Consider the following 17524-nt stretch of genomic DNA (forward strand, 5'->3'; position numbering starts at 1 on the left):
TTTGAAAGAAACTGTTATGAAAGTCATAGAGCAGATGTTTTGCTCCTGAGAAATAATCCACCCAACATCTATATAAAAAGAAAATAGTAACAAAATAAAATAAAGAAGACTGAACAGATGTTTTGTCTTCATATGTCACTAAAACTGCGTATATTACCATCTTATGGGATATAAATAGATCTTATCCAAATGTCAAGCAGAGAAGCCAAAACACTATTATTTAATAGAGTAGGAAACACTCAGGAGAATAAACACTGTAAGATACAAGAGGAAAGCCAATAAAAGGCACCAGGTTTTCTAGAATATAATCCAACAGAAGCATTTATAAGACATGATCTAGGTTTTTCCTTTAAATGTTATGACATATTGATAATGGAAGCCATCCTCATTTTTTAGTATGCAAAACTGGGGTATCAGCAGACCTGCAACTTTATCAAATTTCATTTTCTTTCAGTGTTGCTTCTCATTTTTTTCCAAAACAAATATGTGTATGTCCTTGAGACAGAATCCTGAAGTAGCCTGCCTCAAGGATTGCAAAGTGGACATCTGATAAAAGAAGTTAGCATATTAAATTAGAAAAAACTGGCCAGGGTCATAAAATAGGTGGCTGGGTTGTTTGTTGCTAAGAAGAGAAACAATGTGAGACTTCATGTCAAAGCAATCAGTATACCTCTTTAATAAGGTATATTTTCGTGGGCAATATTCCAGTAAGTAGCAGCAGATTGTCCAGCAGATTTATAGTTTGCATGAAGCTAATACTTAAAAAATGTTCTAGGAACTGTTAGGAATGAAGAAGCACGATGCAACTTCTTTTTTTTTTTTTTTTAAACTAACTTTGCAAGGTAACTTAAATATAGAAATCAGGCAAGGGATTGATTGATTGATTGATTGATTGATTGGCTGGTTGGTTGGTTGGTTGGTTGGTTGGTTGGTTGGTTTGTTTGTTTGGTCTGTTTCCCACAACCAAACCAGAAATGTTGAAGAGCATGCTGCCTTAGTTGAACTCATACAAACACACTTGGTGGGGACACAGGAGAGGGCCTTCTCGGTGGCTGCTCCCATACTTTGCAACTCCCTCCCTAGAGAAGCTAAACTGGCTCCTTCCTTGCTGTCCTTCCACTGGCAGGTGAAGACTACCTTGTTCCAGCAGGCTACTGGGAACTTACTGCTTTTAATGAAAGGTCTGGTGCCATACTGTTTTTACTGTAATTATCGGTATGTTTAAAACAGATTAAATATGCGTATATAGTATTAATACTATCGATGTTTAATTGTATTTTAATGATTGAGTTTTCTATATTTTTAGCGGTTCTTGTTTTTATCAGTAAGCCGCCTTCAGTCCCGTCATGGAAAAAGGCAAGGTATAAATATAATTATGATTATGGTAATTTCCTAAAGTACCCCATATGTTCCATAAGTATCCCAAATTATGGGACCAGATTTCTCTTAATATTGGTCTGACTGAGGCTTAGATCTGTTAAACTTTCCTTGGATTCATTCTGTGCCTATGTATCAGTGCTATAAAAATACATAATTCAGCTTGACAGTCTGTTTACGATGGGTTCCTTGCCTTTCAGGAATTTGCAGACACTGTACATTAATTGCAAGCCAACATAATGTCTAGAGAAACAGAAAGAATTAAGTACAGCCCTAGTGACTACTTGACAGATAGACCATCTCTGTAGATAGCAGATCTGGATTCTTTCAGTTTTGGAATGTTGATGTTTTGAATATTAGGGAGCAAAACTCACAAATCATGTATACTGTTGTCCATAGAACAAGATTAACAATGATGTATAGTGGGCTCAAGGTCCAGGCCACCACCATACCCTTTTGATTTAATTTATAATCTCTTTCAATCCCTCCTGGTTTCAAACAAAAACTCTGGAAATATCTGTGTTTGTATCTGTTGAAATTCCAGTGATTTGGGTTCAATTTCCACTTTGAGACATCAGTATTTAAAGTCCGGAATAAGCCCAAAATCCAATCAATTGTGAATGATGCAAATCATTTTTAAAGACAGATTTCCCTACAAAACACACATAAGTGGGGGGAAGCTGGGAAAGAATTACTTTCACATCCACCTTTTAGCTTTGTTTCAAACGACGTCCTGGGATGCACAGAGAAAAATACTTGGAAAAGGACCACTGTGTGGGTCATAGAACCTCGGTTGAGTGTCTACTTTGTAATATAAAGGGTTATGGTATAACTTTCCAAACATTTAACAAATACCTTGGGGAAATGCTTGGGGAGAGCACCAACATATCCTGATCCTCTCCAACTTTTTATTTATTGAACTTTATTATCCTCCCCTTTCACAGAAGTAATTCAAAGCTACTTACAATAGTAATTAAACAGTATAAAGGTAAAGGGACCCCTGACCATTAGGTCCAGTTGTGGCCGACTCTGGGGTTGCAGCGCTCATCTTGCTTTATTGGCCGAGGGAGCCGGCGTACAGCTTCCGGGTCATGTGGCCAGCATGACTAAGCCGCTTCTGGCGAACCAGAGCAGCGCATGGAAATGCTGTTTACCTTCCCGCCAGAGCGGTACCTATTTATCTACTTGCACTTGGACATGCTTTCAAACTGCTAGGTTGGCAGGAGCAGGGACTGAGCAACGGGAGCTCATCCCGTCGCGGGGATTCGAAGTGCCGACCTTCTGATCGGCAAGCCCTAGGGTCTGTGGTTTAACCCACAGCGCCACCCACGTCCCCTAATTAAACAGTATACCGTACGGTAAAACCAGCATAAAACAAAACAGGGGGAAATCTAAAACTCATTCATATTTCTTAAAAGGCAGGACTAAAAGATCCCACCTTCTGAAGGCTACAGTCAATTAAACACCAAAGGTGTGCCAGAATAGAAATAGTTTTGCCTGGTGCCTAAATATAAGTAATGATGACATCAGGTGAGTTTCCCTGGGGAGAGCATTTCAAACAGAGGAGCCAGCTCCTAGGGGCCAAGATCCCTTCAACACCACCTCCAAAAATATCTGAGCCCTCCCTCACTGTTGATGGGTATTGCATCCTGAAATTGATTGTGCAGGTGGGGCTTACCTGCCCCCCATATTACATTCAAGTTGGCACCCCTGATTCCAGAAGAGGGGTATCATATAATGAGCTGGTTCCCCTGATCACTGTGATGTGCCCCCAACAAGGGAAGGGAAATATGCCAGTCCTGGAGTAGGTAAACTTGTCTCCTCTCCAGCACCCCCGTCCCCATTTCATGCCCTGGCCAGCGTGAGCTTGGTAGGGCACAGGAAACAATAGCTGCTATGCCCCTGATTCCTCTCTGCCCACCACAGGATTGCTTTGTTAGTATGTTTGTTATTTTATTGCCACCTTCATTGAGAATGTTCAGCACATAAATCTACAAATTAAATGTGCAAATAACTAATATTGAAAAAGACATTAGAATAGAGAGTAGTGAAATACAAACCTCCTGGTCAGTGAAGATCTCAATAAAATTCTGAAATGAGAAGGAGCCTGATTGAAGAATGAGCTCGCCTGTATTTTCAAAACTCTGCCCAGTTAGTACCAGGAGTTTGTGTCTAGCAGCATCTGTGATCATTAAGCGCACCTGTAGAAAAGGATTAAAACAAAAAATGCCCTTAAAATATCTCCTGCTTTCTACAGGGACTATCACTTCTACTTGACCTAAATAAACATGCATGCAGCTGGCTTTGCATTTTATTTATCCCCAAACAGAGGAACACTAGAGATGGGGGAAGAGGGTTTGTAAAATATGGTGCACAACAGGACAGAACTCTATAAGCTCAGCTTTCAAGGCAGCTTACACTCAAACAAAAATCTTAAAAATCTATCCCAAAATGAACTATAACCAAAAATAGAAGCAGTAGCACAGTGAAAATGACAAAGTTAAACCTATCAAGTTGAAGCAGCAGAAAAACAAATGCAGCCTATAAACTGAAATCATTTAACATTTAGAAGGCCTAGGAAAATAAAAACAAAAACATATTCATAGCAGATTACTTAACAAGCAGAATGGCTTTCTTTAGATCAAAAGCAAACACCATCAAAAATATGTTTTCTCAGTTGCTCCTCACTACTGTATTACTATCCCCCATGCTCTGCCATTATTTCTCAAGTGTATTCAATAGACTCACTTTGTCATACACGAACTATTTCTGCTAGGTGAATCAACTGAATTCTCTCAAAATACTTTCTCAGCAAGCTATCTTTATCTGTATATAAACAGTCAAACAATCAAATGCTTTTTAAAAAAATAACCATGCCTTGAAAAAAATCAGGACTGCCCTGAATTTCTGTTCAAGGACTCACCTTCCACAGATAATTCAAGGGCATTCACTAAAACACATGGAACAGCAGAGAAAAGAAATCCCATTATGGTTTGTCACTAATTGTATTGGGATATAAAAATGTAACATTACCCTTGATGGGGTCAAGTCCATTTTCTGTATGCATTTTTTTAAACAAAAATAGAGAGCACTCAACAATCAGATGAGTGCCACTTAAATCTCACCTGTTTTAATTGCATTAAAACTATTAAAAATTGAATCATCTTGTTTTATTGTTTCCTGTGTTTGGCACAAAAGCTCTGGGAAAGTCGCCATAAGCTTTTGTACAAAGCCATTAGCTTTTTCAGCAAAAAAACCAGCACATTCACTTTGCTGATATTCCTGCACCCTGTTTATTTATTGATGGCTATAGATGGCATACAGGCAACATGTGTAGAAACTCTCTCTCTCTTTCTCCAGATACTGACTTAGAGAATGTTTATCTATTTGTAAACTGAAATATTTATGTCTGCTGCTATTAGAGGCAAGAAGTTGGAAGTTCTGTTCAAATAAGGAGAGTGAAAGGAAACACAAATTTTGGCTAAAGAAGTGCAAACAGATAATACAGATGCAAAAATAAAAATTGAGAAACATGTTGCTAAAAATATTCATACAAGCTAAAAAAAACATGTTTAAACACATCAGAAGCAAAACACCTGTTCAGTAGTAAAATCAGATATTTGGATAAGAAGAGAGTCAAAAGAAGCTGAGAAGATTGCAGCAAAGTATTCACTATAGAAGGTGTACAGCCTACACCGACCTTTTCAGGAACAGAATCTGAAGAGCTGATACGAATATTGGTGACAAGAGATGAAATTAAATACCTTATTGACAAGCCAAAAATTAACAAACCACTAGGTTTGGTTGATATCCACCTGAGAGTTCTCAAATGTACTAAGATTGGCCTCTGTACCAGCAGACATCAGTTTTTTAAAAAGGGAACCAGATGGATGTGCGAAGTTACAGAGCAGTCCGTCACCTCTGGTGGGAGTGTGTTCCATGGTCAAACAGCTCTTATAGGTTACAACATTTGGGGCTTTTTAGTTTCAAAAAATATGTGTGTAAGGAGGAACATGACAGAAGCTTATAAAATGGTGTAGAGAAAGTGATAAAATTTTGCTCCTTTCTCCTAACGCTAGAACTCAGGGTGATCCAACGAAACTGAATGTTCGAAGATTCCGGATGGACAAAAGGAGGGACGTCACACACCACATAGTTAAACTATGAAGTTCACTCCCACAAGTTCAACCATGGTTGTAATCAGTTTGGATGATTCTAAAAGGGGAACAGACGAATTCATGGAATAGAAGGCTCTCTATGGCTCCTAGTCAATTATGGTTAATATGCTATCTCCAGGATCAGAGGCCTCTGAGGGGAGGTTGTTGAGAAACAACAGGAGATGGCTATTGCCCTCACATCCTACTTGTGGACTTTCCATAGGCCTCTGGTTGCCCACTTTAGAAAACAGGATGAAGAACTTAAGTAGGCCTTTGGTCTGACCCAGCAAGGTTCTTGGTATGGTTTTGCTTCATAAAGAGGCAAACAGAACTTTGACAAGGAAAAACTAGATAATGGGAAGCAGAGGATTCTTATATTTTATTTTATTTTCAAAATAATGTCTATTTTCAAGACATTGGTGGGCCATAAAAATGTCAGCCCAGATTTCAGAGATGGACATCAATGTCCTGGCTCTTATGAAATTTATTTATTTTATGTCTGCTGTGTACAATGCATTCATTTATACATTATTGATGAATTTACCTCAGTACTGACAGCTTCATCGGAAGGGTTGATGAGGACTACAGTTTCTAAGACATCACTTCTGTGGTGAAGGATTTTCTGACCTGCATAAACAGAAGGAAAGAAAATGAATTGTAAGGTTTGCAGGACAGGTTTTTTTGTTTGTTTCCCTTAAGACAGTCTAGTTTCCTTAAGGATAGCTCTTCTAATAAACTCACTCTGGAGTCCTATCTTGCTTTTCTCTGGCATATGAAATACTAGTGTTTTCAAATAAGATTGAGCAAAGATGATAACATGAAAGTTCTGGGGGGGGGGACAACAAATCTGGTGTGATCATGTGCCACGTAAGAGACTGTTGTTGTAAATACTCAATAGTTAGCATGTATCTATTTTTCAATGTAATGCTCATCAGCCTTGGAGCAGCTGCCCACAATAGGCTTCTGCCATTTTCTTCTTCCTTTGTGGCGTTTGGCAGCATTCTTATTGGTGCTCCTTTCTCTGAGAACAGAAATGAGATTAATTAGCACTCGTATTGTGATTGTGAAGGGAATGTCATCCAGATACCCAAACGGCAATTAGTCCAGCACCCAGAAAAGAAGCCAGGCACAAAATTAATTTTTAAGGAATGAATGAATGAATGAATCAACCTTGACAAAAAGAGTGCAAAAACACACCCTACACACATACACTTTAAAAACCCATGAAAAGGAGCACAGCAATGCCGGATAACAAATGTGCCGGTGTTCAAATCAATTGGTGTAAAAGCTCTGACATTTTTATGGAATTTTTTTTTTACTTATAAACATTTTCTGCCACAGGAGATTCTAGTGTGAAATACGGGATCTGGGCAACTACAGAAGGGTTCCAAAAGCCAAATTAATAATAATAATAATAATAATAATAATAATAATAATAATAATAATAATAGTCTCTTGAATATAATTCACATACCTTTATATTTACACAATGCCTCAAGGCCACCTCTCCCCATATGAACCAATCTGGACCATGTGATCATCACCTGAGGTCCTTCTTCATATGCCTACTCTGTGAGAGGTCCAGGAGGCAGCAACATGAAAACGGGCCTTTTTGTGTTACATATCTTTAGGAACCAGGCAAAAACATTCCTCTTATCTTTGCCTAATTGAACAATCTATGCCCTTTTAAACTGTGGGGGGTATTGGTTTTGTTTGCTATTATGCTCTATATTTCTGTGTTTTTATATTGTAAACCAGCCTGTCATTTATGGATGAAGGGTGACACTAGTGGTCTCCTTCTATCCCATCTCTCAGCAGCCCCCTTTATACCCTGGTTTTTAGTTTCACCTCCATCCCCGTGTCTATTCCTCCCTGCTCCTTTTCTGCCAACCCCTACAACTCTGGAACAATGATGAAATACTAAACCAGATGGGGCCAATTGTTTCACAGACACATTATTCTACTGATGGCATTGTTGAGAGTTAGGTGTGATGGAACAACTGGACTGCCCCTTTTGCTCAGAAAGTTAATTTCCACAGGTCAGATTTTAACACTCTAGTCAGGCAGTCAAGTGACCTTTTACAATGTGATAGATAGTATGCTGTTCCTGCTTTATGGATCATTTACCGTGAAGGCAACATCATCCATTTTGTGTAAGGTTTGCATACTGAAATAATAAATGAAGGCATAGGTAAATGAAGGAAGAATGGCTCTGACTCTTCCTCTACATTGCTACCTAAAATAATGTATCTTCCATCACAGAACATGTATATTTTCAGAGCGGTCAAATGAGATGGTGCCATTAGCTTTCATGGCACTGAATGCTAACTCTTTACTTAAGTATTCCTAATTAAAATGGAATCCATAGAATTTTGGTAGATGTACTCTGAAAGATGCTCTTTGGTTTTTAAAAAAAATCATAAAAAGAGAAAAGTAGAATGATCAAGCATTTTATGATGTGCCCTTACTTGGCTATTCTGAATACTCATTTGCCTATAACTTAAGGCTGCAATTCTATACACACTCAGCTGGGATCAAGCCCGACTGAGCGCAACTGGATTTACTTCTGAGTAGACATGGATAGAATTCTGCTGCAAGTATTGCTTTTGATGGAATGAACAATATGTTTACTGCAGACATCACACCACAAGGGGCTTAACAGATGTCAGAGTCAGCAAAGCTCCCTAATGAATCTTCTGCTCACAACAAGTGAATAGAACTCTGAATAGTCAGCAGATTGTGAGTCCTCTATGTATTTGCAAATTAGCTCTGATGCATATAGACCCCCAACTTCCTCTTGCCTTGTAGTAACATCCTTCTAATGATATATAAAAATAAAGAGGCAAAAAATGCTTTGAAGGAAGCAAGAATTTCACATCCAAGGTTCCCGTTCATTCTCGGATGTTTTTAAACGGCAGAAATAGTGATGTGAGGGGGCAAGGGAGAAGAGAATGCCCTTTGAAAGAAATGCTTTGTGTAACAAAAGCAGCCTGAATATATTGTGTTAATGTTTTTAGTCAGAAGAGACCACTGGCCTTGAATCAATGTTACTGTTATAGAGGGAAAACAAAAATCCCATTTAGAGATTACATGCCACACCACGTGGAATTTATTTTTTCCAGACTGGGTTTTAATGAAAGCTTTGATCACTTCTGAACCTTTGTGGGGCATGAGCTGCCTTAGACCTGAGGTGCGAAACAGAAATTGCACAGTTCAATTGGAACAGCGGGGGAGAAAGTTGTAGCTCCGATGTCAGTACAATCAGAATGTTCACCAAGTATTTCTCGCCATTCAAACTCTATGGTTATGGATGGCTGATCTGTGGTTTTAAGACACTGAACAAAAGCATTTTTCCTGGTGTCCCCACAGTGCAGCTTCACAGACTTCAGCTAAAGAATTAGCTGGGGAAATCACTTGTCAGTGACAGGAAGCACTCCCTCCCTCTTAACCCCCTTCCCCTCCAGTCCAAATGGACAGGTTTTCCAATACTTCAGTCCCCCAGTGAATAAAAATAGAAAGCATGTATCTCACTGAGAGCCCAGCTCTTACTGTAGGTCAGAACAAGACAACTCAAGGAAAGCACTTATGGCGCTCGTGAATGGAAAAATAATGCAAGGCACTGATCAGCATAATAGGAACTAACTACCATACTGTGTCAAAACAATGAGCCATGCAGAATAGCCGCCTGTCTCCAATAACAGTCAGCCTTTTTCTGGACACATAATAGAATAACCCAGATTATACAGACATGCAAGCAAATGGCTCAATTGATAAGAGGTGCACACAATGTGAATAGTGATGGAAGTGCTATTTGCAGAACAGAGGCTCACATCAGGGTTTTTTTAAGGTTTTTTTTTTTAAGGCATACATGTGGGAAGACACAGGACAATTGGCAATACGACATTCACTGAATTTCAGGCCGATCTACAAGCTCATTAAATAAAAAAATATGAAATGTATTGGAGATAAAATACTTGAAATACAATTGACCTTATGCTTGCTTATCCAGCAGTAGGTTTGGCATAGCTGACTCTCAAGCTAAGTGTGCAGAGCACAACAACTTTCAGTTGGGCCAAACTATGAGGTCTTTCACATTACCCAATGTATCGCCCGCACATCTTCCTTGCAGTGGAATAATATTGAAAGGGTTCACAGACATGGACAACAAGAGGCTGCGTGCGGCTATCCCATGAGCCAGGAATCACGGGCAGCGGGAGGAAGGATCCCCCAAAAGCCGCGCTCCCTTTAAAGAGCGTGCGGAGTGTGTGTGCGGCTCTTGGGGGCTTTTCCCGGAGGAGGGAGGAGGGACTGATGGGCTGCCCTTCTCCCTCCTTGCGGAAAAGCCCCCAAGAGCCGCACACATGCTCCACGCTGAGCAGAGCCTCCTGCCTACATTCACTCCATAAGACGCACACACATTTCCCCTTACTTTTTAGGAGGGGAAAGGTGCGTCTTATAGAGCGAAAAATACGGTATACTATTCCCAGGGGTGGACTTTGGTCTTTCAAATTTCAACGGCATCCTGTGCAAGGCCAAAATTTGATGCCCCCGCCTTCCTTTCTGCTCAATTCACTACGACACAGTTGAGGTACTCTGCATTGCCCTTTAGGCTCAGCACTCAGTGTGGTGGAAGCAGTCGTGCTACCCTAAATCGACCTCTGGCCTAGAATTATTCTGCAATTCTACTCTGTTATCTGCCCTGGGAACACAAAAAGTATATTGGCAGTGCAGAGTATAAATTATATAAATAAAAACCCAGTCAATGTTGCTTTTACATCAATAGTTGTAACAATTCCCTGACACTGTGGTTGTTTTTCAACCATATCTAATACTAAGCAGAATTAGAATCTATATAAAGTATATATACATGTGATTAGAAGTTACAAGGCACAATAAACGATCTGAGGAAATGTAGCAATACAACAAGAAGTTATTGAACTGTGCAAGGTGTAGTGAAATTATAGGAGAAAAATAATAAATAAAACTCCCCCATGCTAGGCTGGCAAAATAGCAGATATATGGTTCTTATGATTTCCCAACAAATATAGTCCTGGCCAGCTCCTAAATGCATGTTTTCTCTGCATATTGAAATAAGTGATAAGCTTTGCCTTTATGAACCTGAATAAAACAAAATGAAACAAAGTTTGTGCAATGCAAACTTAAGCATTTTTAATCAGAAATAAGATCATTTGAGTGAGGCTTAGGCTGTATACACACTATTATCTTCAAAGTACATTTTTCTCCTCAAAGAATTCTGGGCAGTGTGGTTTCTTAAGGGTGCTTGGAATGGCAACTCTGTGAGGGGTAGTAATAATAATAATAATAATAATAATAATAATAATAATAATAATAATAATAATTTATTATTTATACCCCGCCCATCTGGCTGGGTTTCCCCAGCCACTCTGGGCGGCTTCCAAAAAAATATTAAAATACTATAATAAATCAAACATTAAAAGGTTCCCTAAACAGGGCTGCCTTCAGATGTCTTCTAAAAGTCTGGTAGCTGTTGTCTGGTAGGGTGAGCTACAGTGCCCAGAATTTATTGAGGGAATGAATGTGCTTCAGATGTGCTTTAAAAGTATAGTGTGTATACAGCCTTAGTTTCTCATCTTCAGGTGGCAATGGGCCTGGGAACAGCTATTAGGTATCAAGACAGTGATTCACCTTGAGCAGTAACTATGCCAACTAGTCATCTTGTACAGTATATGATGACTGCATGTCACACTAAGTTAAAGAAACCTTTATTTGAACTTATAAGAATGATGTGAGACTGCCCTGATATCTGCTGCTATATTTTAATAGGTGTATGGCTGTCATCTACTCCTAACTTTTAACAAGGGTATCAGCTGCCTCAGCTGCTAGGGATTGTTTTTATTATTGCCTCTTGACTTGAATACTTTGGGGGCTATTTTGAACACACCGAGCATTTTCCATGAAAGCCTCTGTAGTAAACTGCATGACTTAAATCAAGTTGTGGGTGTCTAATGGTGTTGATTACCAGAATAATTGTATCAGCTTTTCTCACTAGGTATTGATTTGTTGTATCATTTGCCAATTTTATGTGACATTTAATTTGCTGTCAAACTACTGCCATTAATCAACGACGGACAAACATCTGACCTTTTACCCCCATTATTTACCATCAGGGACAAACTTCTCACAACTGCCACATTTATCACTCCTTGAAATGCACAGCTTCATTTTTTAATACTGCTGGAAGATGAAAACAACAACCGCAACAATTTCAACAAAAGTACAGTATAACAAAACCAGCAAACCCAGTACAATGTTCTTCCAGTGATGCTTAAAAAGAAAGCAAGAGTCACAAGCTAAATGAAATTAAGCACATTGGAGTTTTGTTTTAGTGGTGACTAAAAAAATACTTTTGCTGAATTGTGCCTTCCTCCAGTAATATATAATTAGTTATGGCTTACTTTTTATATTCCAAATACACATCAAGTAATGCATTTATTAGAACATTTATAATGTAATTAGTCTTAATAAAGGCATTTTGTTACTGTTGATTTTGATTTTTTTCCACTTAAGGAACCAAAGCCAATGTTCCACCTAAGTAAGCTATTTTTTTGTTTTGTTTACTAATCCCCCCTCTTTTTATTGCTAATTATTTTGCTCAATGCTATGTTCTGATGAAGTGCTTTATGAATTTTTTGAAACAGAATAAATGAAAAGAAATGTTTACAAACAATATGGTCATCTTATTAATGATGCATTCACCAACAGATTCCTATGACATTTCACAGAAATAATTTTGATATGACCACTGTTTTTGAAACAACAGTACTATCTCCTGAGGGACTAGCATTTCTTCCAGAAACAAGATGTTGTGGTCTGAGTGCTGGGGAAATGCAATATCCTAGCAACAGAAGTGCTTCTTCAGATGAAAACATCTGTATCTTAGGCAATCAACAAATCACAGCAGCACATTTACCCTACAACAAAGTACAGTACTTCAAAAGAACATTAAACTCCATTTACAGGTGCAATCCTTTTGCAAGATCTGTCAGGATGAGCTTAGGATGCAGTGGATCTCAAGCTCAGCTGGCATTAAGTCCCCAACCCCAACCCTGTTTCAGCCAAAGATAACTTTCTCATCCTGGCTCAGCTGGTTGAGCAAAGGCTGGCGTAAGCCCCCCAAAAGGGGTGCCCCAGAGGGAATGGGCAGCAGGGACTGAAATTGGATTCTGTTCAGCTCAGTCATGTCACCTGCAAAAAAGGGTGTGCGTTTAAGTCAAACATTCTTTTAAAGGCTTGGGTGCAAGTTTATGCTGGTTTAATTGGCGTTGGCTTGCTTTATGCCAGCTTTTTGTCTAAATGACTGCTCCCTACATCTCTTCCAAATATTCTTCAGAACCTCTTCAGGTCAAGTACACCTAGTACTTTCAACTGTTTCTCATAGACTGCCCTCTTATGGGCAACAGTCCATTTGTCAATGGACACTTTGTCAATACATGACCTGACCAGCACAAAATTGAGATGAACAATTGTTTTCCATGATAGGGACACAATACTTCTGTTAATGCAGCCCAGAATTGCATTAGCTTTTTGAGAAGTTGCATCACACTGCTGGCTCATGGTCAGCTTATGGTCAGCTAAGACAACTATATTCTCTTTACATGTACTGCCGCCAAGCCAGATCTCCCCAAACCTTTGCCTTTGTTTTACTTAGACCCAACACGTTTCCCACAGAAGCCTTCATTGGCATTCACAGGGACCCTGCCCTCTTCTGAAATTAGACTAGAAAGAAACATTAGAATACAAACCCAACAGAATAGGTTGTAGTGTGTGCTTGATATGTGTATGTGATCCCCAGAAATGTTTCTCCAATATGAAATTTTGCCAATGAGTCCAAAAAGGTTGGCAACTCCTGGTCTGAGTGAAAACCCTAAACTGACTGGGAGGCAGAGTCTGTTTTAACATGTCTCTTGTCTTGTTGTTTTTTAACCTCACATTAGCAACTTACATAAATAATGCATTCTAGTTTATATTTTTTAGTATTCCTTATCTAAATGCTTTTCAGAAGCCTATCTGTCCCTTGATCATAACCCTCTGCTGAAGACTGATATTCCCAAATCAAAAATATTTTCCCCCACTTTGTCTCTGAGAATGTCTTTCTTTTGGGAATCGTTGCATGTCTGGATGTTTGCCCAAGATGGCTCTAGGGATTACTTCCTTAAATGGTTTAGACTATAAGGTTTTCTGTGACAGTAGCAATAAAAGGAATAATAGCCCCCCTCCGAACAAAGATGAGGTAGGGGGGAGTCAAAAGTCTCTGGAGGGAAAGTGATGTGAATAGCTATATATAAATTTTCAAATAAAAGACCTCATGCGGTGGCACATTTAAACAGCTGAAATAATAAGACTGATAGGGACAGATGTACAAACTGGCTTTAGTGTAATGATCTCAAAGAACTACACAAAATTTTATTCATCTTCCTTAGAGATTTTGCATGTGTTTTGAGAGAACTTGAATTCAAATTCCTGCAGTTTCACAAACGTCTTCTTACTGAGAAGTCTTTATGATTGGAAAGTTTCAGTAAAATAACACAAACCTAGTTATTTCCCTAAAATATCAAGTACAGACAGATTTAACTCCCCTCACCCTTATTATTATACGAGAAATATCAAAATCACTTACATAAATTTGTTTTTATTTCTTAAATCTGTATACCACTCTTCATCTTAAGATCTCAAGGGGAGGTTCATAACATAAACATACAAAAATAAAATCACAATATACAAAACAAGAACAAAACAAAAAAGGACATGGAATGTTAATCAGCCAAAGGCCTGGCTGAAGAACATTTTTGCCTGGCACCTAAAGATATGCAATACTGCCCTCCATCCAAGGATCACAGAGTGGGTTTACAGTATAAAAACAGAAAAATACATAACATGATAACAAACAAATCAATACCCCCCAAAAAAAATTAAAAGTCCATATAGTGTTTAATTAGCCAAAAGTCTGAGAGAAGAATGTTTTCACCTGGTGAGATGCAATGAAAGCGCTAGGCGAGAAGATGGTTTTCTCAACTAACCAGAGTTTGTGATAAACAGCAATCATTGGTTTGACACACAACAAGCCAAGATTAGCAGGAAACTGAAAATAAATACTGGCAAAGAGGAGGACACAGCACAAGAGCCTGATTCCATGGCACTGTGTGTGTGTTCCAGAACTTGCATGTAATGCTAAACCACAGTCTTCCCCAATTGTATGCCCTCTAGTCTATAACTCCCATCAGCCAAGCCAATACGATTAATTGTCAAGGATTATGGGGGCGTTGTAGTCCAAAACATCCAGAGAGCACAAGGTTAAAGCAGGTTGTAGTAAACCATGGTTTAGTGTTGCAGGCAAATATAGCCAATGTAAGAAAATTTATTTTCCAAATTCAAGCTCCAACAGATTGTAAAACAACAACATTGTGTGTGCTTATGTGTACAAAGCAATGAAGAAATATTTGTGGTTACTACAGGCTGCAATTTCTAGCCTTCCATTAATGAGGCCACATGGCTCTCATCTGAGGTAAGACAAATATAGGGATGGAAGGAAAGCACAGCTCAAACCAGACTTTTCTCTTCTAAGCAGCCTATAGTGAATAGAGTATCATTATCATAGCGTAAGGAAAAACTTATGGGTTGTATCCAACTAAGTTCTATTCAGAGCTGACCTACTAGAATCAATGTCCAGTAATTCCAAATGAACTACTTTGAGTGTCTAGCATTGTACACAACCCTGTACCTTTAAGCCTAGACATAGTTCAGATTTCCTATATTTTATTTTATGCCACCAAATTCCTTGGTATCATACACAAGGTTAAACACTAAAAAGAAAAATGTTTCTAATCTCAAAAAAACCAAAAAACCACAATCCACCCTTCTACCACTGTGAACAGGAAAAGCACTGGTCTGCCCTAAAAATGTTTATAGGACTCTTTTGAAAAATCTGTTGTCTGTGCTTCTACGTATCTAGTCTGTCCTGCTCATTTTTTAAATTCTACTGGCTTTAAAGAGTGGGTAAATCATAAGAAAAGAACCATGGATTTGATCCCTGGCTAGCACCATTTTGCTGCAGGTGTTACTTTATAATAAAAGTGAAATGTTTTTCTCATTTATTAATAAAATGGTACAGACATAAAAAGTTATTTGTATGCACCCTTACCCCCTACAGTTCCCGCATCTCCCAAATTATGGACCCCTTCAGGTATCCATGAGATATTGATTATTCTTGCTTTATATTTCCTTCTTCCAGAGGCTTCCTCAAAGACAGCTCTCTTCTGACACATATGGATCTCCAAAATCCATTAACAGCCATCAGAGACAATTCTGCCTTATTAAAAATGCATTTTTCTTCTTGCAACCTGCTAACTGGAGCTCAGTTGAATTCTGCAGGTCCCCGCTTCCCCTTCTGTGGGCAGAAAAACTGACAGAATATGTAATTTTATTTCTAAACTGAATTCTGAAATATCCACATGTATAAAGGACAGCAAAATCCATCTATAGATTATGCTCTTGGGAAGAATGAAGACTATCATAAACAACATCATTTACAAGGTACTTCATAGGGAGAAATAATCCCCCACCTCTTAAAAAAAAAAGGCAGAGAGAATGAATCATATTTATAGAACTGGATTTGTGGACCATTTACTTCAGTGTCATCCATTAAATTCAGAGTTGAAGTATTCCCAGCACATGTTTGTTCAGTCTCTGCCTGAAGACCTCCAGCAAAGAAATGAAGTACTAACAAGAATTATGTGAAAGAGTTGGTTCTATCATGCAACAGCAAGCTATCATTCAGATTTGGAACACATTTTTAAAAGAAAAGCCTGGCTAGCTTTTCAGATACCTTTTAATACAATAACTTTTTTAAAGAAATGCCTGAAGTAACTGATATTATAGTTTGAAGTCTTGTTTATTCTGTTAAATTTTAATCCAAGAAGACCAATTTATCCTAAATAGAACCCAATGAAGCATGTGGGGAGGTTGTTCCAGTGCAGTGTGTGGTGTTGGGAGCACAGGTTTGGCTCTGCTTTCAAGTACTGCAGCAGGATACGCTCCCAGCACCTCTCCCTTAGTGCAAAAGTATGGCAACTTTTAAGATCTCCAGTTCTGACTTACGAAGAGTTTGCATAGTGCACCTGCTTGCGTAACACTACGCTAAAATATAATGGAGCATTAAAATATGCCACCTTACTTTGTTTACGTAAAAAAAGATACACAATGTGTTTCACTGCAAGTGTATTATGGTTATCTGGGAAAACTATGGCTTGCGGCTCCGAATACACATTCGATAAGGTTGCACTGGTAAATATCTGGCATGAAGAACATACTATGTCACTAAAATGACTTGTCTTCAAAATTCCAAACAAAATTGCCTGGCAAACTTCATTTTGTGTCAATTCAGTTAAAAATTTAGGGAGGGATATTATCACAATCAAAACCAGCAACACCTGCATCTTCTTCTCAACATTCCATTTAAGCATTGTCTTTTTCCTTTTTGTCAGTGGCAATCCAGTCTTTAAAAATTCAGTTTCATATACCTCTTTGCTGCTTTCTCATATTGAAACACTTGGCTTCATGCTGTATAAATAATATATCATAAAGCCCCAGAAGGTTTCTCATCTTTTTAATATATTTATAAAGGCTTCCTCTCTCAGTGCTTACAGAACATTATAAATTGATTTTCTGACTTGCTTAGAAATACATGGGATCACTTATTTGCATTTTCCAATATTTGGTTTCAACCAAACCGCTCACCTAAGCAATTTCTAATACCAAAAGAGGACTATTGGTAGACTTCTTAGAAAGAAGAGGCATGCTAGTCAGTTTTAGTGAAATGCAAACTGGTGTCTGAAGGAAACGTATTTTAGAATCTAAAACTGTATTACATAGACTTTAAGCATTAACTTATAACAGTTCTGAGGAAACTGCATAGTGTGTTTTCTATTTCATCTTTTGTGTAGGCTAATAGC

At 38.5% G+C, this 17524-nt stretch overlaps 1 protein-coding gene across 1 annotated transcript in view; it reads right to left on the reverse strand.

The window, feature by feature from the left end:
* Positions 1-17524, reverse strand: part of MAP1B (microtubule associated protein 1B) — a 66396-nt gene that overhangs the window by 18609 nt on the left and 30263 nt on the right. The window contains exons 3-4 of the mRNA XM_053409131.1: positions 6079-6161; positions 3438-3578 (exon numbers count right to left, since the gene is read on the reverse strand). Coding sequence (XP_053265106.1) covers positions 3438-3578; positions 6079-6161 — 224 coding nt within the window. The remainder of the gene's footprint in view (positions 1-3437; positions 3579-6078; positions 6162-17524) is intronic.

Source organism: Podarcis raffonei, chromosome 11, assembly GCF_027172205.1.
Source record: "Podarcis raffonei isolate rPodRaf1 chromosome 11, rPodRaf1.pri, whole genome shotgun sequence".
Lineage (NCBI taxonomy): Eukaryota > Metazoa > Chordata > Lepidosauria > Squamata > Lacertidae > Podarcis > Podarcis raffonei.